The 26,764-nt window shown below is 41.6% G+C and overlaps 1 protein-coding gene across 1 annotated transcript in view; it reads left to right on the top strand.

Moving 5' to 3' along the window:
• PTK7 (protein tyrosine kinase 7 (inactive)) overlaps window positions 1-26,764 on the top strand; it is an 86,076-nt gene that overhangs the window by 41,157 nt on the left and 18,155 nt on the right. Inside the window, exons 2-12 of the mRNA XM_087717664.1 lie at window positions 15,018-15,311; window positions 18,141-18,243; window positions 19,235-19,425; window positions 20,055-20,205; window positions 20,620-20,750; window positions 20,995-21,264; window positions 21,615-21,748; window positions 24,342-24,477; window positions 25,005-25,124; window positions 25,509-25,658; window positions 26,459-26,609. Of these exons, the coding sequence (XP_087573790.1) occupies window positions 15,018-15,311; window positions 18,141-18,243; window positions 19,235-19,425; window positions 20,055-20,205; window positions 20,620-20,750; window positions 20,995-21,264; window positions 21,615-21,748; window positions 24,342-24,477; window positions 25,005-25,124; window positions 25,509-25,658; window positions 26,459-26,609 (1,831 nt within the window). The remainder of the gene's footprint in view (window positions 1-15,017; window positions 15,312-18,140; window positions 18,244-19,234; window positions 19,426-20,054; window positions 20,206-20,619; window positions 20,751-20,994; window positions 21,265-21,614; window positions 21,749-24,341; window positions 24,478-25,004; window positions 25,125-25,508; window positions 25,659-26,458; window positions 26,610-26,764) is intronic.

Below are 26,764 nucleotides of genomic sequence, written 5' to 3' on the forward strand. Positions count from 1 at the left end.
GGAAAGATATATTTGGTTTAAAGAGTTGCAGGCAGGTGCTATGTGTCCCCACACACTTGAAATACTTTTTTACCTTTGAATTTGAAGTGTTGCATAGCTCTAATACATATTACAGCATGTTTTGCAAATTATATCAAGGAAAACAAAAAGTGATCCTGTGACCCAAAGAATTATATACAAGGGGCCATGTTTTATTTCAGAGATAAGTTGAAAATCATTAGGGGTTTGCACACTTCCTTACTTATGTAAGCAGAATGAACACAGGTAAGGTCCTGTTGAACTAAATTGGGTATAATTTATGGTAAGCAGGAAATAAATATTTGTAAATGTTTTCCTTGCTTCCAAAAGCAGAGAAAAAGTATGTCCAGATAAAACTTGTGCATACAAGATTTAATGCATTTAGTAGCAATCTTTCTGCACAACTCTTTGCTATTTCATCCTCTATCCACCTTGGCTCCAGGCAATACCCCGAAATAATTTACAAAGCTACTTTGCAAAGTCTGAAAACCACTTTGTTGGCTAATGAGATTTAGGGATTTAATGTATATTTTGCATATCTTAGTTTATTAAACCAAAATATGGTCATCTAAATATAAGAAATCTCCAAGAAACATTTGAGAGATTCTGATGTTCTCTGAACATAATTTTAGTGCAGTACTCCTATAGTAAGAAATATATACTTTTATTTAATCACTGCTGTTTCTTATAAGATTAAGCTAGATATTTGATTCCATGATGTTCTACTGGCCAGAAAAAGACATATGAGAACTTGTTTGTCTTTCGAGTTTTTAACTTCATATTTTCAAATCTAGTTTGTGATTTTTTCCGTTTGATCTTAATTTAAACATATGTTTTATTTCCTTTTTTGAGATTGAATGTGTATATAGGACTTCCTTGATACTTTTCTTCTTGGAGTGTAAAAACTAAACTCTGTTTTAAAATTTAAATCGCATGTTAATGGCATGTGGTTCGGAAAATCTAGCAAAAGAACATTTATTTCAAAATTTGGGCTTCCTCTGAAAAAATAATATTCATTAAAAAGAGATGAAAAGATACAACCTGGAGAAAATACAATTTCTTTGCTGGTCAAACAGTAGACTCAGATATATTTGTACATCTTGATAATGTGCAAAGCAACATTTATTGCATTGGTTGGTTATTATCCATTATTTTTTAATTTTTTATTAAATTAGATAGCAAACATTTGCTGCATTAAAATTAGTATGGAAATTGATATGCTGCATTGCTGATTTCACATGTGTATCTTAATATAGGAACATGTGTTTCCTTTTGCTGCTTAGCCTTGAGATACTTAAACATCCTTTGTTGTTCAGGCAGCAGCTGTTATGAATTGATGGATAAACGGGGCATCATTGTAAGTCATTATTATGGGAGAAGAACAGTTGATGATGGAAACTGCCTCTGGCATTCTTCTGGAAGCACTAAAAGAAAATAAGATATGTCTATAGGTTGGCAAAAATTAAATATAAGAAACAATGAATAACAGTCCAGGATTTTGAGTTTTTGAAAAGTGATTTAAATACATTATATATTGTTATATACATTGTGATTATTTTATTATAAAGTCTATCAGGGTTGTCAATTATTCAGTACAATGATAACTTGGTATTCAACTGGTTTGAAACTCAACGAATGGAGTACTCAGTGCATTGTGACATAAAAATTTTGTCCCAGTACTCATCATTTGTTTGGTACTCACACAAGTTAGAACTTGTCAATGTGATTGCCTTGTGATTCACTACATTATTCCTTATGGAAAATTTTTGTTTGGCACTCATTGTTTTTGGTATCTGATCCTGGAACCAATTAACAATGAGTACCAAGATACCACTATATTGGAAGGCTATAAGCTGACCAAGGCAAAAATGATAGCATATCCTCCCTTTTCTCTCCTCTCTCCACCCCTCTCTTTTCACCAAAATATCTAATTATGAACAATATTCATAATTTCTGCTGCATCACATGGCAATACTTTCATTCTCCAAAATAGTTTTAAATCAGCTATGCAATTATCTTCAGTCTTACTGTTCCAAAAGTGATTTTTCCAAAAGGCAACTGGACCTTCTTGGTGTTTTCTTTGAAAACGTTTTGTTTCTCATCCAAGAATCTACTTCAGTTTAGTTCTTCAGAACTGAAGAAGTTTCTTGGAGAAGAAGCAAAATGTTTTCAAAGAAAACGCCAAGAAAGTGTAGTTGCCTTTTGGAAAAAGTACCTTTGGGATAACCATGACATTTGGCCATGGCCAAATCACGACGGCTAACTCACCACAGCCAACCTGCCACGGCCAAGTCACTGCAGGACAACTAGCCATGGCAACCTTGTCACAGGACAACTTGTTGTGGGACAAGAATTACAATAATATCAAAGAAATGGTGGACTAGAATAATTAAAGAAGGGATTGAAAAAGAGGGGCAGAATGAAATGTGAATGGCAAAAATTAAAATATTTTTTATTTATTTTAAATAATTAAATAGAATTGCTAAATTATTCTGCATTGAGTTGTCCCATAGTGAATTAGTCACAACAAGTTGTCCTGCTGCAAATTGGCCATGGTAAGTTTGCTGCAGCAAGTTGACTGTGGCAAGTTGTCCCATTCCCATGACATGGATGATTGAGAATCTTTCAATTTCCATGGACATTCAGTCTTATTGATACTAAAACAGGGGTGGGTTGCTGCCAGCATTATTGCCGGTTCGGTGCCTCAAAAATATCTAATTATGAATAGTACTTACAAATTTCTGCTGCATAACATGTCTCGCTTTGCTTGCGCGCATGCCAGATGTGCGGTGGGCGCGTGAACGCATTTGCAAATATAAAGGTCTGTGTATGCGCAAAACCTTAAAAAAGGGGGGAAATTGCATTTTTGCACTGAAAATTGTTCTGCGCATGTGCAGAACCAAAAAACAAGATGGCAGCCCTGTAGGAGAAACAGTTTGGGGATATGGCAGGCTTGGGTCGCTGCTGGTTCCAGCGACTCAGGCCACCAAATTATTACCAGTTCAGCTGAACCGGTCCGAACTGGTAGGAACCCACCTCTGTACTAAAATGCTAGGAGCTGGCAAGGAATGTTGTAGCCACCCAAAGTCATGATATCGGTAGTTGGAGGCAGCCTATAAACTCCATAAACCCCATTAATAAATACACAACCAGCGAGTGTTCCCTTTAGTCAGTGAATAGGAGATTGTAAAAATCACCATGCTGTCAATGCCTTACTGTCTCTATTATAGCAATTATTGGAGTATAAAAGTATGTTGCTGTACCTTCATATAGAAAAGGGGAAAATAAATTGCCAGCCTCTCCCCCCTATATTCTCAGTATGTATACAGTATTTAGCTGGCTTATACAGAATCTGAGTTTTAGTTATGAATTAAAAGACCATCAAGGTAGTTTTCTTCCTTTATCTACCTTCTTGTTTAAAGCTATAATAATGACAAGACATCTTAGTTTTGCAACCAGATGCTTTTTCCAGTGGTAGCAAGGGGGGGGGAGGCTGAGGGCTTTAATGAAGAGTTTTTGTATAAAGCAAGTAAGGAGGTTAGTGCTTTGCTGGAGCCCAAAGGAAAAAGGTTGGCATTTAAATGGCAGGCAGAATGGGGCAAGGATACAACAAATGCTCCAGGATCACAAATTGTGAAAGAGACGTTTTGCCATTTCAATTGTGCCACACTTGAAATAGAAGGAAAACGTGGCTCAGCTTCCCAAAGTGGGCCACTTTATGAGAACACAAATGTGCTGATCTGGATTGGAAGGCAGATTTGATATAGGAGAGGCCCTCTTTGAAAATGTTATATGGTTATCATCTGATTGATACGTTGATCTATCTATGTCTTGGGGAGAAAGAGGCTCATAGACATTAAATGTATATATCCATTTCTGAAAACAAAGAAATCAGACAGCTGCAAGTTAGAAGACTGATTGCTTGGCAGTTTCCAGAATTAAAATGGAGAAGAGGAAAAGAGTTAATTGCTGATCTTCACCAGCTGTTATGAAGATCTGCATACTCAGCATTTGTGGCTCTGACGGAATATTTTAAATTGCTTTCACACACTTCCCCTCTTTTCTGTGTTTAGAATTTCAGAGCCTTTAGTATTCACAGATGAGCTTGCTAACAACAAACAGAACCATTTGCTGCAACAAGCCATGGAACTTTTGCAGTAGAGCATGAATCCTAGACGTTATATTTTTGTCTTTAAAAACGACTGATTTACATACATTCCTTTTAGCATCTGTCTCCTATCTGACAGATCTTCAAATTCCAAGCTGCTTTGACCCTGTTCCACATGACTGCTCACTCCTGGGGACTAAATTGGATGAAGAGCCACAACTGTTGAATTGCCCATTATTTCCCTTTCTACAGCCAGTGTGTAATCGAGGAGTATAAAACATTCAATTATTTGTAGATCCTGGTTCATGAGTACTAGTAATGATATCTCCTAAGCAGGAAGCTACTCTATTCTTCTAGAATAGCTACTATTCTAGCTAGATGAACCCGAAACAATTTCCACATGGAAATGAGTAAGCATGGGGTTTCATGATCCTGTTGATCTCTTGGTCAGCAGCCTGACCAAGAAATTGCACCTAGGATGCTTATTGAGGTGCAAGTTATTGCAGCCTCTCTTTTCTGCCATTCATTGTCATTGATCTTTTTTCTGTCTCTCTTCTAGCTACAGTCACTCATTGATACAGATAGAAACCTGAATCTGTTTTGTTGATGTCAGGAGAGTGCTAATGCAATTAAGAAATTTTAATTGGTTCACTGACATATGATTGAGAGTTTATTGCTAAGTTATTTGGTAGTTTAAACATGGATAATTATCCACTTTTCAGATCAGGAAGAAATCTCTGTTGCATAAGACTAGAAACTTTGATTTTTATTTATAATCTAAGAAAGTTGGCCTTCTGCAATATTTTCAAATGTGGTTCTCCCATCAGGCCTTGAGTCGCGACATTTCTTCCTCCCTTCCCTAGGGAGATTGGAGAGGAAGGGGTTACAAGAGAGTAAGCAGGCACATAAAGGAGAATCATTGGGTTGTTTGCATAGTGCACTCAGGGCTACCAGCACCACTGCATTACTTTCAATGTGCATTCCCTATTGTGTGCCTATTTACTCTCTTGTAATCCCTTCTCCAATTTCTCTGTTCAGCAAGGAAAAAACAACAGGTCAGGTACTGGAAAATATGTGCTAGCTAATGGTGATTATGTGACCGAGGGATGCTGTGAAAGTTGCAAATGAGGGCATCATAAATTCTCATCACCTTCAACTGGGTGAAACAGTGCATCATAGTGCAACTATTTATTTTTTTCAGCACTGTTGTAACTTTGAACAGTCACTAGACAAGGCAGTCAATAAGCAAGGATTATCTGTACTGTATGGTTGAGTTTAGAACCCTAAAATTATACAACTTCCTTGTTATGTTTATTTACTGTTTATTTTACCTTTTGAAAATTTTCTTTTTTAAAGTTTTATTTTTTATAAAAATGTCAAATCAATGCGTGAACAGTGGCACCTGGACACCATACATTCCAATACAAACAAAACCAATCAGATTAAACATTATTATTGCATTCAGTTAGCTTGTGAAATTCCCATAATAATACACATCTATATTAGGTTACAGTCTGTCATTATTTAGTTATTCCATCTATTTCTCATTATTACTTTCATTTCATCAAATAAAAATGAAATTCATTAATATTTTCCTAGGCGCTGCTTGGAGCGTCTAAGCATGGGTTAACTTCAGCTTGCTGCCCAAGGACTGAGTTCAAAGTTTGTGTAGCCACGCCTCCTGGTCCCCTCAGAGGCTCAGTTTTAAAAAACTCAGTTACTCTAAAAGGATGCAGTTGGGGAGTTCCGGTCCTTGAGCAGCAGGTTGGACTCTCCAAGTCAGTGTAGTGTAGCCTTTATTATTTTTGTGTTCATTTAGGTTACATTCCCATAACTCCTTTATTGTTTTCTTCCAATCTGTCAAGAGAGTGGATTGTCTCATTTCCTTCAGACACGCGAAACAGGCTGCCTGGAGCGTGGCTGGCTTTTGCGCTGCTGCAATCACAGCAACACCGTGGGAGGCTCGCTAGCGGCTGCTGGTGAGCCTTTGGGGACAGGTAGGCAGTCAGGGTCCCCCAAAGAGCTCTCAGAGGACTGGTAGATAGTCGGAGGCTCTCCTGAGTCTTCAGAATAGCTGACAGTTTCCCCAGTGCCGCTCCAGGCCCACGGTGGCCATTTTGAAGAAGAAAAAATTGGTGCGCTTTATTCCTGAGTCGTTTCACGGCTCTGCAGCCTGTTTCCTCAGCAGATCGCCGCTGGAAGGGGTCCTAATAAGCTGGCCTCCTTCCGGGTCTCCAGACAAGCCTCCCCCTCCCCAGGACTTTCATTGAGTGGTTGCAGGGACTTTGGCTGTAGCCTGGCCATTCCCTGATATTTAGAAATGGCGCGGATCTGCGAGCATCTTGGACAAATCTAACCGGCACCATTTTGTCTTGCCTTTGCTTCTCGCTGGGCATTAACAACATCTAAAGGCCCCCTTCTCAATGCAACCACGCCATCTTCGGCCCTAAAGCCTCGTTTCTTTTGCCAGCTCTTCAAGCCAGTCCTGCATCTGTGCTTGACATCATGGCCAGCATCATTGAATCTGAAGCAAATTCCCAGGAGGAAGTAAGCGTAGCAGGCTCAATCCTGCTGATAAGGGTGAAAGGACTGGGTACCCATCCAAGGGGAAGCAGCCCAAGCCCAAGAAGGTGTCCCAAACTGCTGAGAAGAGGTTGAGAGGCGCCAAAGGGCCCTTGAAAAACAATTTCAAAAGGCTCAATCTGCCCAAACACAGGCAGGAGTTTGCAGGTCCTTCCCTTCCCACTCCCCAATGAGATAGGTCCCCATCCCTGGCAGGTGAAGAGGACTTTGGGTTTTCGCCCAATGCCTCTAGGGCATCTCTCGGGTCCCCCTGTCCTCCTTTGGCTGAGAAGTCCATGAATGAGGTATGCTCCATTATGGAGGAGGAATCTTTGCCCCCATCTGGGGCTGGACCAAGCCCGCCTAGGGATCAAGGGCCTCAGCTGTCCAGGGAAATGCAGGATGTAGTTTCACGCGCAATGTCCTAGGGGATTGCGGATGGCATTCAACAGTTAGGCATCAAATTGCCCATTCAGACCACCAATCCGAGCAGGGCCCGTGCCGCTGAGTCTAAGAATCCACCAGCTAGAAATGCCTCCCCGGCTCCTTTGGGGCTCAGCGAGGTGTCCGGGGCGGAGGAAGGTGAGAAGGACGCTCCTGATCTTTCAAAGGATGAAAATCCTCTTCCTGATATGTCCGCTTTCTCAGGCTTATTCAAGTCCTCTATGTTTAGGGCTATCCTTACCAGGGCCAGGGCTTCCGCCACCCAAATGGGTCTCCCAGCTCAGGCAGACAAGACTTCCACCGATCAGGGCAAAAAAGATACTATTGGGCCCCAAGATCCTGGTGCGGGGCTCTTCAAGGGAACCACTCCTCCTCAGGATCTGGTTCCTGGATGTTATCCAGCACCAATGGGCCCAACCAGGTTCTATGGCTAATCCCAGTGAGGTAGATAAGCTGTATACCATGGAAAGTAGCCTTGAGAATCTCTTAAAGTTTCCTCAGGTGGATGACCCCATTGTAGAACTAACTTCCAATTCAATGCTTCCAGCCGACCTGCTGGAAAGCTTAAAGGCTGAGGACAAGAGGGCGGAGAAGGCCTCTCATAAAAACTCACCTGGCCATTGCATGGGCCATGAACAGAACACAAGAACAGGCAGCAGGGCAACCGCAGGCCCTTCCGAGGAGGGTATTCCAACCGTTCCTTTCGGAAGTCGAAGTGACCTTCCCATAGGCGGTCGTCTCCAACTATACGTTGCTCAATGGGAGGAGAAAATGACAGACTCTTGGATTCTGAATACGGTACGTCACGGCTTGACCCTGGAATTCCTCTCATTTCCCCCATGGACCTTTGTCCGTTGTCCCATTCCCAAGTCTGCCCACAAGCACCAGCTGATGCAGGCAGAGATAGGACATTTGCTGAAGATAGCAGCCATCGAGAAGGTCCCCAGGGGCAGGAGGGCAGGGGGTTCTACTTGATCCCTTTCCTGGTCCCAAAGTCTTCAGTGGAAGTAGGGGCAATACTGGACCTCAAGAAACTCAATATCCATCTAGTGTACAAGCATTTCAAGATGCAGTCACTTCAGACCATACTGGGTTGCATCAGGCTGGGCGACCTCCTAACTTCCATTGACTTGAAGGAGGCATACCTGCATGTTTCCATTCATCCAGCGCACCGCAAGTTCCTGAGGTTCCAGTTTGCCAACCAGCACTATCAATACAGGGCCCTCCCCTTCGGCTTCTCGTCGGGCCCAAGGACATTTACCAAGCTTCTGGCCGCCATCACAGCGCATCTCCAATATCTCCCAGTGAGACTCGAATGCTACCTGGACGACATTCTCATTCACTCGTCCAGGGGGCAAGCCCAAAAAGATCTCAACATCACCATCCGTGTTCTCCAACGCCACGGGTTCTCAGTCAATCTCGACAAGAGCCACCTGACTTCAATATCCAGAATTCAGCATCTCGGCCTGGTGATCGACTCCAGGAGCTTCAAAGTCTTTCTCACACAGGAGTGGGTAGACAGCATCAGATCTCTGGTGAAACGCATCCGAGTGGCCGAGTCAGGGTCCATCGTCTCTCTCTCCCAGTTGCTCGGAAAACTAATCTCGTGCATTTCAGTGGTTGCTTGGGTGTGTCTGCATTTGTGAGAGCTCCAATGGTTCCTCTTACCGATCTAGAGACGCAAGGCCAGCAACTCCAAGAGAGTGGTGCACCTTCCCCCAAGAGTGGTTCAGTCACTCAGGTGGTGGCAGGTGGAGGCCCTGCTACGGGGATCCTTCTTCAAAGAACCAGAGTGCCTGATCATAACAACGGACACCAGCCTATATGGTTGGGGTGCTCATCTCCAGATTCATGTAACTCAGGGCAGATGGTTGCAGGTGGAGCTCGCCCACAATATAAATTGGCTAGAGCTCTGGGCCGCCAGGTTTGCCCTGCGTTATTTTCACCATCACATCAAGATGTCCTAATACTGATCGACAACATTGTCACAAAGGCATATATAAACCACCAAGGCGGCACTCAATCTCAGGTCCTGATGGCAGAAGCGGAAGCACTGAGCCAGTGGGCGGAGCGTCACCTGGCATCATTGCGAGTGGACCACATCTTGGGGGAGGATATGGACTGGCTGAGCAGGACTACCATCAACAACTTGGAGTGGTGACTCCCTCCATTGTTGTTCCATCAGCTGTTGGCCTCCTGAGAGTCGACTTGTTCACCACCCTGGCCAACACGCATCTTCCCCAGTTCTTCACCAGGTTTCAGTGCCCCGGTGTGGAAGGGACAGACCCCCTATGAAGTCACTGGCCTCCCGGCCTCTTGTATGCTTTTCTGCCTCTTCCGTTGATACCACTGGTGATCAGGAAAATTCTGGCGGAGGAAGCGGAAGTGTTGCTTGTAGTACCTTACTGGCTGACGAGGTCCTGGTTTGCCGACCTTGTCAGCCTGTTGGTGACCAAGCACTGGTGCATACCTCAGGAGCAGATCTCCCTCAGCCAAGGGGCCATTCAACATCTGGACCCCAGTGGCTGCAGCTAGCCGTTTGGCACTTGAGGGGGACCTCCTGAGGCTTAGCAGATTTTCTGGCAAAGTCATCCTTACCTTCCAGGTGTCCAGCAGGCCCTCCACTGTCAGAATTTACAAGGCGACTTGGTCTGCTTTCTCAACTTGGTGTCAGTCTCATCATGTTATCGCCACTTCCGCAACCATTCAGCAACTTCTGGATTTTCTCCAGGAGGACTTGGACAAAGGCCTCATGCCCAACACGCTCCATCAGCAGATGGCAGCCTTGGCCACCATCCTGTCCACGGACTCACATCTGTCCCTTAGTAGACTTCCTCAGGTTCGTAGCTACCAACCTCAGTCCTCCTACAATTCACCGATACCCGACCTGGGATTTGTCCGTCATCCTACAGACTCTGACCGCTCCATCGGTTTGCGTCACCTATCTCTCAAGACGGCCTTTCTTATAGCTGTCAGCTCAGCCCGCAGGAACTAGCTGCTCTTTCAGTCAGAGAGGACCTTTGCGTTGTGCATCCGGACAGGGTCGTTCTCAGACCGGACCCAGCTTTTGTGCCGAAAGTCAACACTATGTGGCATAAACTTGATGTTTACTGTGCTGTGCGCATATATAAGAAAAGAACTGCTGCTTTTCGCAGGGCGGAATTTCCATGGGCAGGAAAGTCTCATCTTCTACCATAGGATGCTGGATACGGGCATGTATCAAGCTGGCCTATGAGCAACAGGCTAGACTGGTTCCTCCTCACATTACAGCACACTCAACGAGGAGTGCCGCGACCTCGGCCGGGTGGGCCACGCAAGCGCCCATCGAGGAGATATGCAGGGCTGCAACATGGTCATCATAATCTCCTTTCATGAGGAACTACAGACTGGATGCCTTTGCTTCTGCGGAGGGAGAAGAGTTTTACAACGGGTTATTGCGACTCCCGCAGGTCTAGACATTGCTTCTTCCCACCCTGGGACTATATAGCTTGGGTATGTCCCATGCTTGGACACTCCAAGCAGTGCCTAGGAGAATGACCGTTGGCTTACCTGAATGGTCATTCTCTAGGTGCTGCAGGAGTGTCCAACCCCACCCTGGGGTCGCCCGCGGGTGCATATATATATATAGCTTCCTTTTGGAACTTATTCTTCGTTTTATTTTTAAATTGAGCTTCTGAGGGGACCAGGAGGTGTGGCTACACAAACTTTGAACTCAGTCCTTGGGCAGCAAGCTGAAGTTAACCACTCCCGCAGCGCCTAGAGAACGACCATTCAGATAAGCCAATGGTCATTCCCTTTATTTCTATCTCTTACTTTAGCTTTTGAAAGCTTTATTTCTGTTAGCCCTGGAGTTGGAATCATTCTTCTGCTGCATCATACAAACAAGAGGGGGCTCTCCCTAAATTTTTCAACAAGCAAAATACAAGTCAGAGTTGCCATCCTTCTGCTTTCCACATTTTTCAGTGATGGCTGTTCTTTTTCTTAGACATCTTTAAATGATTGAAGCCTATGTAAGTGTTTCAGAGTGCAACAAATGTATCACCCTAACTTATAAATTTTAAATCTGGTGTCTGTTTTGCATTCTGATCTTGTATTGGCATGTGCCAAGATACTTGGCCAAAATATCTCCCTAAACACAAAAAAAATCTTGTCTTGTGCACAGTGAAATTCTAAAACATGTTTTTCGTAAAACAAATAGCACTGTAATGAATACATACTATATTGATCACATCAAACAGCTTCAAACTTGCATTTTCCAGATGAGCATCCCAGTAAGCATTCAGTTTGTATATGTAGTGGAACATAAACACATTTGATTTATATATAAGCATTGTGTGTGTGTGTATGTATCCATATATGTATATGTCTATGGAGGTAGGTACTAAATTAAAATTAGAAGTATACATTTGTCAAACATGCTACGTTAGATTCCAACTAATTTAGGATATCATATTTCTGGAACACTCTGCTGTTGAGTAAAAGCAACTCTATCTCTTCAGGGAGGAAATGCAATTGTCTTTCACTGTGTAGGATTATCCGAATAAGCCCTTGAAGTCTCTTTGTATATGTCAGATGTGAGTAATGGCGAACCTAGTCTGTAAATGTTTAATCTACCAAGCATAAGAAAATGATCAACAACCCAGCTCTGTGCCTTCGCTTATAAATCTAACTGTGTAAAGAAGCCTACTGCTGAGTATGGCATTTGTGTACTATTGGTGCCCTGGTGACCATAAGCATTTTACGTATTGTATATTGTTAAGGTATACACTTAAAATAAACCTCTTCTTTCTGCACCAAATTGGTCCATTTTAAATATACAAGTTGGAATGGAACGTATGAATGTCATATTATACCAATATATTGTATATCTCCTAGGGAGTTGATGTGCAGACTCTCTATTGCAGAAAATTAACCCTATAGTATGCTTCTAGGCTGTTGTCAGGTTTGGGAGTTGATTGCTGGGGGTGAGGTGAGTTTGGGTGCATTGTGTTGTCCTTTCTCAATAAACAGCTCTAATCAGTGAGGGGCTAAGGACCCAACTTCTGCCCCTTTTTGTTTAACATCTACATGAGACTGCTGGGCTGTTCACTGGTTCATAATTCAGTCTTATCAATATGCAAATCATACCCAGTTGTACCTCTAGACCCCAAGCTGGCTAACTGATGCCATCAGTACCCTGGACTAGTGCCTAGAGCTGTGTGGGCCTGGATGGGAAAGAACAGACTTAGATTCAATCTTGCCACGCCTGAGTCGCTATGGGTTTTTAGGCCCCTTGCACCTGATGGTGTAGATGAGGTTGTACTATCCAATCTGGAGATCCTTCAGACTTGAGTAGTGGCAGCTGTGGCCAAGAGGGCATTTGTATATCTTCATTTGGAGTTCTAGTTGTAGCCATTCCTGAATTAGGTGGCCTTCCAGGCAATTGGTCTTGCCTTAGTCACCTCATTGTTGGACTGTAACAATATGCTGTATGTGGCTCTGTCCTTGAAGATCACTCAAAAACAACTGCTGGCTTATAGGAGTAGTAGTACAGGCTGCATGAATAGCAGTGCAGGCAGTGCTGCAGGTGTCTCATCATGCCACTTGATAACACTGCTCTGCAAGTCACAGTAGTTGCCAATAAGCTTCCACCAGTGGTGGGTTTCAAAAAATTTTGGAACCTACTCTGTGGGTGTGGTCTCCTTTGTGGGAGTGGCTTGCCGGCCATGTGACCTGGTGGGAGTGGCTTGCTGGCCATGTGTTTTCTCTCTCTTTCTTTCTCTCTCTCTCTTTCTCTCTCCTTCCTTTTGTCTCGCTGTCCCTATTTTCTTTTTTTCTTTCACCTCTCTCTCACTTTTTCTTTCTTTTTTTCTTTTTTTCTTTCTTTCTTTCTTTCTTTCTTTCTTTCTTTCTTTCTTTCTTTCTCTTTCTCTCTCTGTGTGAGTCTGTGTGTTTGTGTGTGTGTGTGTCTTTGCCTCTCTCTCTCTCCCTCCCTCCCTCCCTCTGTGTCTCTCTATGTGATTCTCTCTCTGTGTCTATCTCTCTCTCTCTCTCTCTCTCTCTCTCTCTCTGTGTATCTCTTTCCTCCCTCCCTCTGTGTCTGTCTCTCATTCCCTCTATCTCTCTGTGCCTCTCTCTGTCTGTCTGTCTCTATCACACACACACACACTCATAGACACAGAAACAGACACACACACACATACTGTGGTCACCTTGTTGAGTGTTCCAATCACATATGAAACACTCAACAACTGGCCTGTATTCATGGTTTTTTGCAGCATTCTGCAGACATGGGAGCAAAATATATGGTTAAAAGTACCTCTTCCCTGGGGGGCTCCGCGGAACATCCCAAGACCAATGCCACCACATCTGCCCTCTTTGGGGACAGGTCCTCTTCAGAAGGACGAGGCCCCGCTGGTCCCCCTCATGTTCCTCGTGTTCCAGCCACGGCCCCACACCGTGGAGCAACTCCAGAGCCCATCTGTGACCCCCGTGGAAAACATATGTACGCACACACAGCCTGCACAATTACATGTCTGGAGAATGAAGCCTCTACACAAGCCCGGGCGAATGAGAACAAGTTCTGAAGGCTCCGGGATGAGGGACGGAATCTTTGCCGCGGGCCAGTAAAGCTTCGTCCACAGAGGCAGCAGGACCAAAGCCCCTCTCCCAACTGGCCCTTCCTCCCTCTGAGGGCAAGAGACCCGGCTGCCCCACTGCCTCTGGCTTCCTTCCGAGAGTCTCCACTCTCCGGGGCTGTAATTGTGCAGGCTGTGCGTGCATGCTTATGTTTTCCACGTGGGTGATGGATGGGCTCCGGAATCGCTCCATGCCTTGGAAAACATAGGCATGCGCGGGCAGCAGGGCAGCCGGGACAAGGGAGTGCAACCCGCGCGGCTTGTTCAAACAGCAAAAGAAGGGACAGGAGAGGAGTTCGGCTATTTGAAAAGCCCCGCTTGGAACTCCTCTCTTGTTCCTTCTTTTGCTGTCTGTACATGCAGTGCGGGTCGCACTCCCTTGTCTTTCATAGCCAGCTCGTTTCCAATTGGGGTGGGGATCCATGGAGAGGGACGGAAAAAATCGATTTCTTCCCCCCTCCTCCAATTGGAAACGAGGTGGCTGTGAAAGAAAAGGGAGCGCAACCCGCACGGCTTGTTCAAACAGCAAAAGAAAGGGACAGGAGAGGAGTTCGGCTGTTTGAAAAGCCCCGCTTGGAACTCCTCTCCTGTTCCTTTCCTTGAAAATATGTGTTTTCCAATGGTCTTAGGCGACCCCCTCTGAAAGGGTCGTTCGGCCCCCAAAGGGGTCCTGATGCACAGGTTGAGAACTACTGCTCTAGAACCATGATGGTGAACGTATGGCATGAGTGGAGGAAGTGGCACACAGAGCCATCTCCTGGCATGTGAGCCATTGCCTGTTGCTCTTCCGGGTTCCGGTGCGCTGGCCAGCTGGTCTTCACACATGCAGGAGCACTGGAAATCAGAAGAGCAGTCGTCTGATGCGCATGCGTGTGCCGGGAAGATGATCTTCTGGTTTCCAGTGCACACATGCACACTGGCCACCTGGTCTTCCAGTTTCTGTCATGCTCATTCCCGTTTTGGCACTCGGTGGCGAAAAGATTCGCCAACACTGCTCTAGAATAATATCCATTGTTTTCCCACTGACAAAATTTCAGAAGTCTTTAAGAACCTGGCTGTACACCCAGACCTTGGGGCAGGCTGTTTTTAGAACCCAGATCAATTAGCTGTTATGTGCTTTATCCAGTAGTATATACTTATTATTTGTTTTCTTTTAAATGTAAGCCTCTCAGAATTGTTCTGAAACCAAGCAGTTTCTAAATAAATAAACGTATTATGTTTGTTATTTAGTTAATCAAATGATAATATTTTTCTTTTGCTCTTTTTAGCTGTTGGGGCTCAAGCAAATATATCTTTTACTAAAGAGCCAAATTCTCAGGATGTGTTGCATGGTCGTGGTGCCATTTTGCGCTGTGAAGTGAAAGACCCTAGAGACATTGAATTTGAGTGGTTACAGAATGGGGAACCTTTTCAGGACACTGAACGGCGTTTCAAGGAAGGGAGCAACCTTCAGTTTGCATCTATTGATCGTCAGCAAGATGGCGGGAACTTCCAATGTGTTGCCAGGAATGTAGTTACTGGAGAAGAAGCTCGGACAACAAATGTATCTTTCAACATAAAATGTGAGCATTATCTTTGTTACTAACTTACATTGATGTTCCATCCACCTGTCAAAATGGAGAGAAAAGGGAAGATATAAAACAAATGTGTTCTTTAAATAAGCCAACTTGACTTCGGCAGCAAATGCACTCATGTGCCAGGAAGCATTGGTTAACCATAATTCTCTAGTATCTACATATGAAAAATATTGATTTGGATGGACAGCTCAAATCCTTTCATGGTAAAGCTTGAAAGGAGCATTGTTCATGAAGAATACAGTCTATTTACCATTTCATAGTCAATGTCTATTCAGTACTAATGCAGTTAATGAAAACAATGCTAGTAATAAAGTACAAATATAAGGTCTGATACATGTCAGATGTTGCTAAACTATATGGCTTAAATTAACAGGGCATCATTTACATAACTGTAATTAATATGTAATTTAAAAAACAAAAGGATGGAACCCATAAAGTTAAAGCAGAAATTGCATGAAAATATATAAAATATTCATGGATAGAATAACACAACCATATGTATTTATTATTTATTTCATTCATTAGATTTTTATCTAATAAAGGTAACTCAAGGTGCTGAGCAGAGGTGGGTTTCTATTGGTTCGCACTGGTACAGGTGAAGCGGTAGTGGTAATTTGACCTTGGACGCTACCCAGGCTGGCCACGCCCCCGAAGGTTCCCTGGTCGCTGCTGGAATTGCCAGCATGTTTTTAGTAGTTTTTCACGTTCTTCGTGCATGTGCAGAACAAGTTACGGTGAACTCACACGCGCGCATGAAGCAAACCAGTACCAACGCGGGTAGGAACCCACTCCTGGTGCTTAGCATACGTAATACCCCCTTCTTTCTTTTATTTTCTCTACAATATCAACACTCTGAGGTGAGCTGGGCTGAGAGAGAGTGACTGGCCCAAAGTCACCCAGCCAGATTTCATGCCTAAGAACTTGTCTCTAGGTTTCTAAGCCAGTACCTTCACCACCACAGCAAACTGGCTCAGATCTATTTTCTTGTACTTACATGTAAACTGCATTTTCTCCCAAACTAGCTCTAATGTTGGCTAATAATAATGTAACATAGGTGTTAGAAGACATTTTTTTTTAACCTGGAATCCTTTTTTCCTGTGGGTTAGCGAAAAAGCCTTTTCTTTATTATGCACTGCCAATTATGGCGGTGTAACTGGTTGCAAACCAACACACAAAATATTCTGAATGTTATGATACATATTCATCTATGTGCCTTAAATTAGTTACAGATAGATTGTATATCTGTAGAAGTATATACTTATACTTAAAATTCATTATTATATTAATACATTAAATTCAAAAATATATTTAACTTATAACTGTTGTTCTTCCTCAAGTCAGCAAAAACTGTTATAAAATAATACGTCTTCTGTTTTGGTTTGATTCGGAATTTGCTCAGAAGATGCATATTAAAGTAGCCTTGGGGAGGATGGAAATATTTTAATTTAATCAGTGTCCTGATGCTTCCTGACAGCTTTTAGCTACTGAAAGAATGTGCGCTATGGATAAAATATATAAATGTCATGATGTCCAATTGCTGCAGTACTTTCTCAATGACAGGAAGTTATTTTAGAATATTATTGCATCTTTTAGATTCTAAAGTAATGTTGCGTATGGCTTTATTTTCAGTAATGCAGAGTACCTGAAAACAATGGTCCTAACTTGGGCTGAGTCAGCTCTTTGAGTCAGATCAGTGTTACATCTACTGTTAATTCCATTTTTTGTTTAGGGTGAGCCAAGCTAAAAAAGAATTATGGGAGATTTTAATAGAGCCAGACATAAGCAAATGAGTCAGTTTTGCGTCTTGGCTGTCAGTTGTGTTTAGCACTCCAGCTGTAAATTCGCCTACCTGGTGTAGTTAACATTTGTCTTTCTCTACTCTTTTCTTCCCAGCCCCTTAATTCTTTATTCTTAAAAATTGTAAGGAATATGGTAACCTATTTAATAGTTCCCATTGATTATATATTAGCTTTCACTTGTTATCTCTATCTCTATTGTGACAGGAGAAAGTCAGCCTTGGAGATGTTTTCCAGTGTGTGATGTGGCAGGGGCTACATGTGGAATATTCTCAAAGACTGATTGGTCCAAAGGCTGAGGGGAATTCTTTAATACGCCTCTTCCTCCCCTTGGCTCCCCCAGTTTCCTCTCAGTCTTTGGTCCAAACAGACCAAAGCTCTTCCTCGAGGAAATTACTTAATTCATTTTATTGGTTGATCTTTAATTGGCTTTAACAACAACTTCTTAAATTTCTAAATTCTTCATCTTGATCGTCTAAGCTAGTGGTATTGCGTGAGGCTGCTCGGCGCTGCCTCAGCGGGGGTGGAGGGCCGATTTGGCTATCCCCTCTTACCTTTGGAAACCACCTGGAAAACTGTTTATAAATATTGGCATTGCCAACCAATCCTAAAGCTCATTCCATCTCCCACTATGCTAGGGAAATATGTATTATTTATGTCTAGTATATAGTTAATTCCTCTTCTGTTATCATGGTTTTCTGTTTGTAAATGCTAAACAGGAAAGATTGCATTGTATCTGATTCTTTCTCTGTAAGGATTTCTTTAATAGTTACATAAATACTTTTTTATAGCTTCATGTAAAGTTATAGACAGGCAGTAATATTACTATTTATGTAAGCAAGAGCAATGCAAGTTACAGCAAAACAAATAATTCACTTGATTTTGCTTTTCCACTGCCAGGCATGTGCAGTCACGCCAAGGTGAACACAATTTTGTATTTCCATAGTGACTGATGAGTTCCAAAGTATACAAAAGGGCTGCGGTCTCAAACTGACTAATTTTACTGTATTTTTGAAAGGGATTGAAACAGGGAAAGTTGTCTTGAAGAATCCTGCCAGAGTGGAGGATATACAAAGTTCTTCTCCAGTAACGTTGCATTGTCACATTGATGGGCACCCACGGTGAGTCCCTACTTTGAAAGATTTGTGCTTATTTTGGGTAACTTTTCCTCCTCTATTCATTAGTGTAACTTGTCTCTTCCAATAACATCTTAGATGAATTTGAGTTGCTTATGCTCTGGTCATATCCCGCATCTCCTGCAAAACCCTCAATGGGGCTACCCTTGAAGAGTATTCAGAAGCTAACGCCTACTGTTGGTGGTGCCAGTCTGCTTCCTGATCCAATTCAATGTGTTGTTATCACTTTTAAAGCCATTGTGGCATGGTCCAGGAGGATTGGCTCCTCTCATTCACTCCAGCAGAAGAGGGCTACTTTGGGTTATGTCTGCCAAAGAACTTTGGCTGGCGGGATTCAGGGGAAGTTCCTTTTCTGCTGTACACCCCCCCCCCCAAAAATATTCTCCTGTCAGAGGTGGGGGTCGGCCTCCACACTCGTGATCTGTAGGAAGCACCTTAAAACCTGGCTCTGCTGATTGGCTCGGTGCCCCAGTAGCAATGCTCTATGGTATGGGTGGCTGAAGAGAAGATCCCCATTCCTACGTCACCTTTCTTGTTGGTTTTTAATCTTTAATAGTTCATAGTTTTAATTTTTTGTATTTTTATCTTGTTAGCATTTTGTAAGCTGCTCACTTGCAGCAGCAGTGAAATGGGCTGCATATAAATTTAATTAAATAAATACATACTTAAAAGAGTTGATTAGTGCAATCCTGAACATGACAAAGGAGGGAGTAGCGCCTCTGATGCTTGAATGCCCTTTGCTAATGTGAAGATGGCATAGGTTGGGAATACACAAGATTATTGTGTAACACTAGTAATGTAACAGTAATGTGTAATATTAGTAATGTTTGCTAAAAGTTTTGTTTTAAATCTATGAATTTACATCAAAATACCCACATCTACGTCACAGATTTTGGTATAAAGAGGTTTATTAGTTGTTTGCTAAGTAATTGCTCTTTTCATCATACTGAGTTTTTCAACTGTCTGTGTTTCGTAGCCCAATAAGTCAGTGGTTCCAAGATGGTACCCAAATTGTAGACGATCGCACAATTTACTCAGTCAATAATAAGGAGCGGACCTTCACCATCAAGAGTGCCAACCCAGATGATAATGGCATTTATTACTGTTGTGCTCGGAATGCTGTGGGTACTGTATGCAGCCGAAACAACTTCACCCTCAATATTATAGGTAATTGGCATTTGTGCTCTTACAAGTATCTAATCTTGAGAAAGTCTCAAGTGTTTTTGTGCTGAATATACGTCATGTTGGCAATCTGTTGATTCAAGCGGATTCTGCCTGTTTTATTTGGGGCCATTCCCTTCAGTTTAGTCTCTCTTTTATCTCCCCTCAGCCCTTTTTTTGGCTACAAGAAAGGCTGGAATTCCAATTTGAACAGCCCAGTGTTTCTTGTTTTTAAATGTGTTGGTCAACTTCTGGTTTAGAAAGCTTGATGCCATGAAACTAACCAGTTTCTTTCTGGATTAATCCTGTAGTTAAAACCATAATTGAAAGAACTCAGCTCTTGTAATTCTGTAGCTTCTGTGGTTGGGAATTCCCTTCCCAATGGCTGCGACTCTCGGGGAAGCCTTATTGTGTATTAAAGCTGAATGGACAGTGGCATAGCACAAGTCTGTTCCTGTTGCATAGTAAGGTTATGCTGTGGGTGCAAGAAGATTAAGAGTGGCTTGGTTTTTTGCTGGCTCTGGGGTGGGAGAGGGAACATGGCAAAGCAGACATGTAAAATGAAGGGAAAAAAATGCTTTGAAAGAGAATCCAGATGATGAATTGATTTATTCTATTCCTTTTCCCTGTCAAAGATGAAAGTTTCCCCCACCCAGTGATAGTTCCTGAGAACCAAATTGTCAATAAAAATGAGGAGGCTATGTTCCATTGCAAGTTCCAGGCTGTGCCACCACCTACCCAAGAATGGCTATTTGAGGATGACTCCCCAATTCAAAATCGTAGCAGGTAAGTAGCTCATTTAAAAATAAATGTGGGGATAGAGAGTCATGTGGCAGGTATATTTCCTTGGAATAAAAATGAATTGCTATTTTTTTTGGTACTGATCAATGATCTGTCGGGCTGCTTATCTGTTACTATAGGCAAGGCCTTCGGGATTCTCTCAACAATGAGAGAATCAGTCACATTACATTTGGCAGAAAGATGGATCTGCTGGGGGCCAGAATGGTTTCCAGTTCTTAAAAATTACTCAGCATTGCCTATTTATCACTTTAACACCAGTTGGTTGTCTATAGCAGTAAATACTGTGGTGAAGGTTGTCAGAATAGTGAATAGTGCTACTTTATGGAGGCATCCATCATTGCTGTAACTATCTTTTCGTTGTATCAGCTCAATGCATCTTTTCTCCCTGTTCTTTCAAAGGACCATCATATTTTCCAATGGCTCTTTACTAGTAACTCAGGTGAAACCACGCAGCGTTGGAATCTACAAATGTGTTGGCCGTGGACAAAAAGGAAAACCTGTAATCCTGGAGGCAACCCTACAACTAGCAGGTATGGGCTTGTATCTCACAGAGATTCTGTGGAGTTTGGTAAGTTTTGGGCTGAAGGTTCTTTGTTTTGCCATACTTTCAGGGTGGGAAGAGCTAGCTACCCAGAAATTTGGGTATCATAAAAATGATAAGTTGTTGGATACTGTCATATTCAGATATGTAATTAAGACTTATCCTAACACATTTAGCCCAAGTCACGTATCAACATTGCTGGATTCTAAAATATACATTTTGTTTTTTCATAGAAATTGAAGATTTTTCTCAAGTATTTAACCCCAAAATTGTCATAGCCAATAAAGAGCAACGTGTAACCTGTGTGGCTCCTCGTGGGATCCCTGAACCCCATATTTGGTGGGAGAGAAACAATGTTCGTATCCCCACTACTGGGAGAGTTCACCAAGAAGCAGGGGACCTTGTCTTCACCACTATTGTAGAAAAGGATACTGGAATATATACTTGCCATGCAATGAACAAGGCTGGAGAAAAAAAACAAGATCTTTCCATTTCAGTAGCAAGTAAGTTGGTTCTATTATGAATATGTTGAGAGAACAAAAAGTGTAGTGAATTTTCAATATTCTTTGAGTTGGGATGGTAAAGAGAAGAAAAATTCACTCTAAAACTTTTGAAGAGAACTTGGGCATCAGGAATGACATGGCTAGATTATCAAAGCTAAATGAATCTGGTGCTGTAACTTAGATTTATGGTCTTTATCATTCTGTCAATTTGGCTTAGGACTTTTTTCAAGAAACAAATGAAAGGGTCTCTTCAGAAGGCCCATATAGGAGGGCATACAATGCTACCAGAATCTTCTGCTATTAAGTCACTTCTGATTAGTAATCTTTCTTTTTCTTCTGTCTCTTTCCAGCAAAGCCAGAATGGGTGGAAAAGCCCAAGGACAGTCAGCTAGAGGAAAGCAAACCAGGATACCTTCATTGTCTCAGTAAAGCCTCTCTCAAGCCCACTGTCAACTGGTTTCGTAATGGCAATCCTATTTCAGAGGTAAATTATCAAAGGATGTTTTACTATCTGATGGAACAAGTGGTCTACTATTTTTCTGCTAAATCTTTACTCCTTTTTGTTATACTTTTAAGGCATCTCAGGCTTCCTCTCCTACTAATACAGTTCTCATAAATGCTTCCATTATATTGAGAGTATAACTTTTTGATTGTACTTTAAATTCTCTTGAGTTAATATTATATTTCTGTATTTTGACATTGACATGTGCTTGTCTCTAAATCGCAGTGGTTAGAATGCAGTATTGCAGGCTAACTCTGCCCACAGCCTAGAGTTTGATCCTGATGGGCTCAGGGTTGACTCAACCTTCCATTCTTTTGATGTTGGTAAAATGGGAACCCAGGTTTTGGGGGGGAAATATGCTGACATTGTAAACTGCCCAGAGAGTGTTGTAAAACACTATGAATGGGGCGAGATATAAGTCTAAACACTATTGCTAAATCTAGATTTCTATTAACTTTCACATGGACCCATGTGAATGAGCCTCCTCCAGATCTTTCTCAATTGTAGTTTTCTCAAAATGCCCAGAGAAGGTGTGTAGACTGAGCTGTGCTTCAAGGAAATTATTTGATAGAGAGTTATAATAGTAGACAGGGCTTTTCTGACTATGCCTGTCTAGCTGTAGCTGTACCTTGGAGCATGTTCCAATCCAAAGAAACTTGCCATCCTGGTTGGCTGGTACTTTCCCAAAACAGAAAGTCTTTCTGTTGCTGAAGTTGACAGAGAATAAATGATGAGAGTTGTGCCTGATTTTCTCTTCTGTTTTTCCTTGCTCGGATAAAATCAATAGAGAATTCTGGGAAAATACAACTGATAGACATGAAACCTATCAGAGCATGTATGGATATATTTAGGACTGTATCTAGCTTATCATACATTCATGTGTATCAAATATGTTGTTTGGGAAAGGGGTATGTGTGTACCCACAACAAAGCCAGCCCACACACATATTTCGTTGTGATTGACCCAAAATAATTCACTAATCGTGTTACCCCGTGCAGTTTCTATTCTCTCTCACATACATGCATATTCATTTAAACAAGTGTGTGGTCTTGCAGTTAACAGTGGAATATGTCCTGTGGTTTTATAGATCAGATTCCATTGGCTTAATCCCATTATGCAATTAAAACCTTTTCATAAAACTGTAACAAAAGGGAGATGAACTTAAGCATCTGACACAGTGCTTAAAAAGCAATTATTGGAAGTCTCCATTTTAATTCTCTTCTTTTTCTGTGTACGAGATACATCTGAAAATGGAGTCTTATTCTTGCAGACAAGAACTGACTAGAACCTAATTGCAGAGGGGAAAGTGTGCTGGGTAGGAACCAGACACTTATGGAGGCACCTTTTAGCTTTCTGTTTGAGGTCAAAAGGCTGTAGGTTGGATTGACACTAATTTACCTATAAAGCAGTGTTTCAAGATTTCTGTGTTACACTTTTTTTTTTATCTTTCAGATAAGGTTTTATTTCTTTTAAAAAACACAAATATTTCATCATTCGTCAATCATTAAAACATTGAAGTACAATTTTTTTTGTATGCCCCTCCCTCCCTCCACCCCCAACCCCCCTCCTCCTCCCCCCCCGACTTCCCAGAACCCGTACACGGTATGGATTTTTAACTAACACAGTCTAAAATCTATTGAGAAAAAAGAAATAAAGAAATTAATGACATTCTACATTGACCTTAGCTGCTTCTTACTGAACTAACTTTTAACAGTTTAAATCATTTCTGATCTTAAGCATAGGCTAACTGGAATTTCTTGGTCCCGTATTTATTTTGTATATAGTCAATCCATTTTTTCCAGTCTCATTTATATCTCTCATTTGAGTGATCTTTAAGATATGCCGATATTTTAGCCATCTCGGCTAAGTTTGTGACTTTCAATGTCCATTCTTGGATTGTAGGCAAGTCTTCCTTATTCCAGTATTGCGCCACCAACAGTCTTGCTGCAGTTATTAGGTGCAAAATCAAGTTAGTCTCTACCACTGTAAAGTCAGTACATATACCTAGTAAAAATAACTGAGGAATAAACTTTATCCTTCTTTTAAAAATATTTTGCATAACCCACCATATTTTTATCCAGAATGCCTTAACCTTTTGGCAGGTCCACCATATATGATAATATGTAGCATCGAGAGAACCACACCTCCAACATTTAGGCTGTACATTCGGATACATAGAAGCCAACTTTTTAGGATCTAAATGCCATCTATAGAACATCTTGTAAAAATTTTCTCTCAGATTTTGAGCTTGTGTAAATTTCACATTTCTTACCCAGATTCTTTCCCATGTATCCAACATTATTGGTTCTTCAATATTTGTGTTACACTTTTTGTGTGCTAATATAAGGATTTGGTATTTGAGACTGGGAGTTAATAGTATTTTAATTATTTACATTTTGCATTCTCTTTTGTGTGATGTGTGAAAGCTGTTTTAAATCAACAGCTACAGTCTGCTACCCACTAGGAACAATTTGAGCATATAGCATGCACAAAAGCACTTTGTAATGGTGTTGTTTTTGATGTAGAAGCTCAATGTAGTCATGCTTTATGTCTTCACAATTTTCATGCTGGGCAGGATTCCCGTTTTGAAATTGCTGAGAATGGGACACTGCGTATTAACAGTGTGGAAGTGTACGATGGAACAATATTCAAGTGTGTAAGCAGCACTCCAGCAGGAAGTATTGAAGAACACGTCCGTGTACATGTTCTGGGTATGTACTAACATTAAGGCCTTCGCTTATTGCATGTGAGATTATGTCTATCTGTATTTGTTAGTTTAACCTCAAATCATGTAACATGGAAACATATTCAATATATGTGTAAAATACAAATTATCAAGACAACCAAGCACCATAACAAAGCAAGCTAAAGGGAGCCCTTCTCAACTGGCCCCTTGTGGTTGGTGGTGGTGGTGGAAATCCAGCTCTTCACAATTTTCCCTTCCTAAAGACAATCAAGAGCTGGAGCCTGTCATATATATTTGAGGCGGGGGGGGGATCGTTCCAGAGAACGATCCACAAACCACAGAAAAGAGCACCTTCAAAATCCAATAAGATGGCAAGATTTAATGTGTCTGCCTTGAAATTGAGAGTCTTTATAGACCTTGAAATTTCTTTTGGCCATACTCACATCTCTGCAATCCATGGAAAGAAAGCTTTCTTGCAGAAAATTTAGGAATGTATTCTTTAGATGTTTTACTTGTCTCTTTAAGCCTCTGACAAATGCAATTTCATTTCAGAAAAGCTGAAGTTTACTCCTCCGCCTCAACCCCTGCAGTGTGTTGAATTTGATAAAGAAGTCACTATTTCCTGCTCAGCTACAGGGCGAGAAAAACCTGCAATCCATTGGATTAAAACCGGTACAATCTAAACATTGAAGGTTATGGGTGGGGCTGCAAGTTACACAATTTTTGCTTTTTGCAATAGATTTAATTACAAGAGACATCTTTAACTTTTGCTTTGGAAAGAAATCCAATTAAATTGCCTTTTAGATTTGCCTTTTATCTTTTATTAATGTAGTTTTGAAATAAAGTACTTCCCACATCTATTCGATGAACTAAATTTTCCCAGTCTAGCTTTCTGCAACTTGGTATTCTGCTGACTGGGAATTGGGGGAGTTGTAATCCAAACTGGGTGACACTGGATTAAGTACAATGTATCTGTTCAAGTCTTTGCTTCCTATTTAGTGCCCTCTGCTACTTATGATCCAGCTTTGAATTTATTATTTTTTTGCTCCTGGCCAGATGAGAGAAATCTACCAACCTGGGTCAGTAACAATTCTGGAAATCTGCACTTTCATAAAGTGACCCGGAGTGACGCTGGAAACTATACATGTATTGCTTCCAATGGTCCACAAGGAGAGATCAGAGCAACAATTCAACTTACAGTGGCAGGTAAACATTGGATGACAGAACTCCATGTATCTCTGGCATGATTAGCAATATGAATGACCTGTTTAATTCTCTACAAGTCTCTGTGGTTCTTCAGCCTATTTATTTCTTTTCATATTACAGGTAGTCCTCGACTTACAACCATTTGCTTAGTGACCATTCGAAGTTAAAATGGCACTGAATAAAGTGACTTATGATTTTTTTCACACTTATGACCATTGCTGCATCCTCATGATCACATAATTAAAATTCGAATGCTTGGCAACTGGTTCATATCTATGATGGTTGTAGCATCCAGGAGTCATGCAAGGTTTTGCAATCTTCTGATGAGCAAAGTCTATGGGCAGGCTATGTTGCTAACTTAACAATTGCAGTGATTCACTTAACAACTGTGACAAGAAAGGTGGTAAAATGGGGCAAAAGTCACTTACTCGTAAATTGAGGACTACCTGTACCATCATGCATGCATGTAGGATATGCTCAATCTGTAAATGAAATGTTCTCTATCTCTAAATGCTAAGACAAGAGACTTAAATTACTGTTAAGGCATCTCAGGTAATAAAATACACGGGGAATGTTTGGGGTGAAGAGCATCTTTGTGAGCCTTGATGAGAAAGTTGGGAAAATGGTTTTCTCTCCTGCTCCTCATAATTGCCACCATCTGATAATATGGTGAGTGTAACGGTCTCTGCTAGCTTGATGTTTGAGCATAGTGTTCTTCAAAGACAGCTGGTCTCTCCTCAATGGTACCAAGAAACACCAGAGTCCAGTGGTGTGTCAATGGTTTCCTTTTCTCCTTTTAGTGTTTATAAGCTTCAAACTGAGGCCGGATGACACAACCGTATATCCAGGACACACAGCCATGTTTCAGTGTCAAGCTGAGGGTGACCCATTGCCACAAATCCAGTGGAAAGGAAAGGATAAGATTCTGGATCATGATGAATTTTCACCCAGGTATGGCTCTTTTTAGTCCCCTTTGGCTGATTAGTTTACTTAAAATGTTAAATGGATAAATAAATGTCTGAGAATATATATATATATATATATATATATATATATATATATATATATATATATATATATATATATATATATATATATATATATAT

The sequence above is a fragment of the Thamnophis sirtalis genome, unplaced genomic scaffold (genome assembly GCF_051295495.1).
Source record: "Thamnophis sirtalis isolate CommonGarterSnake01/CBP01778 unplaced genomic scaffold, rThaSir2_p1.2 scaffold_6, whole genome shotgun sequence".
Taxonomy (NCBI): Eukaryota; Metazoa; Chordata; class Lepidosauria; order Squamata; family Natricidae; genus Thamnophis; species Thamnophis sirtalis.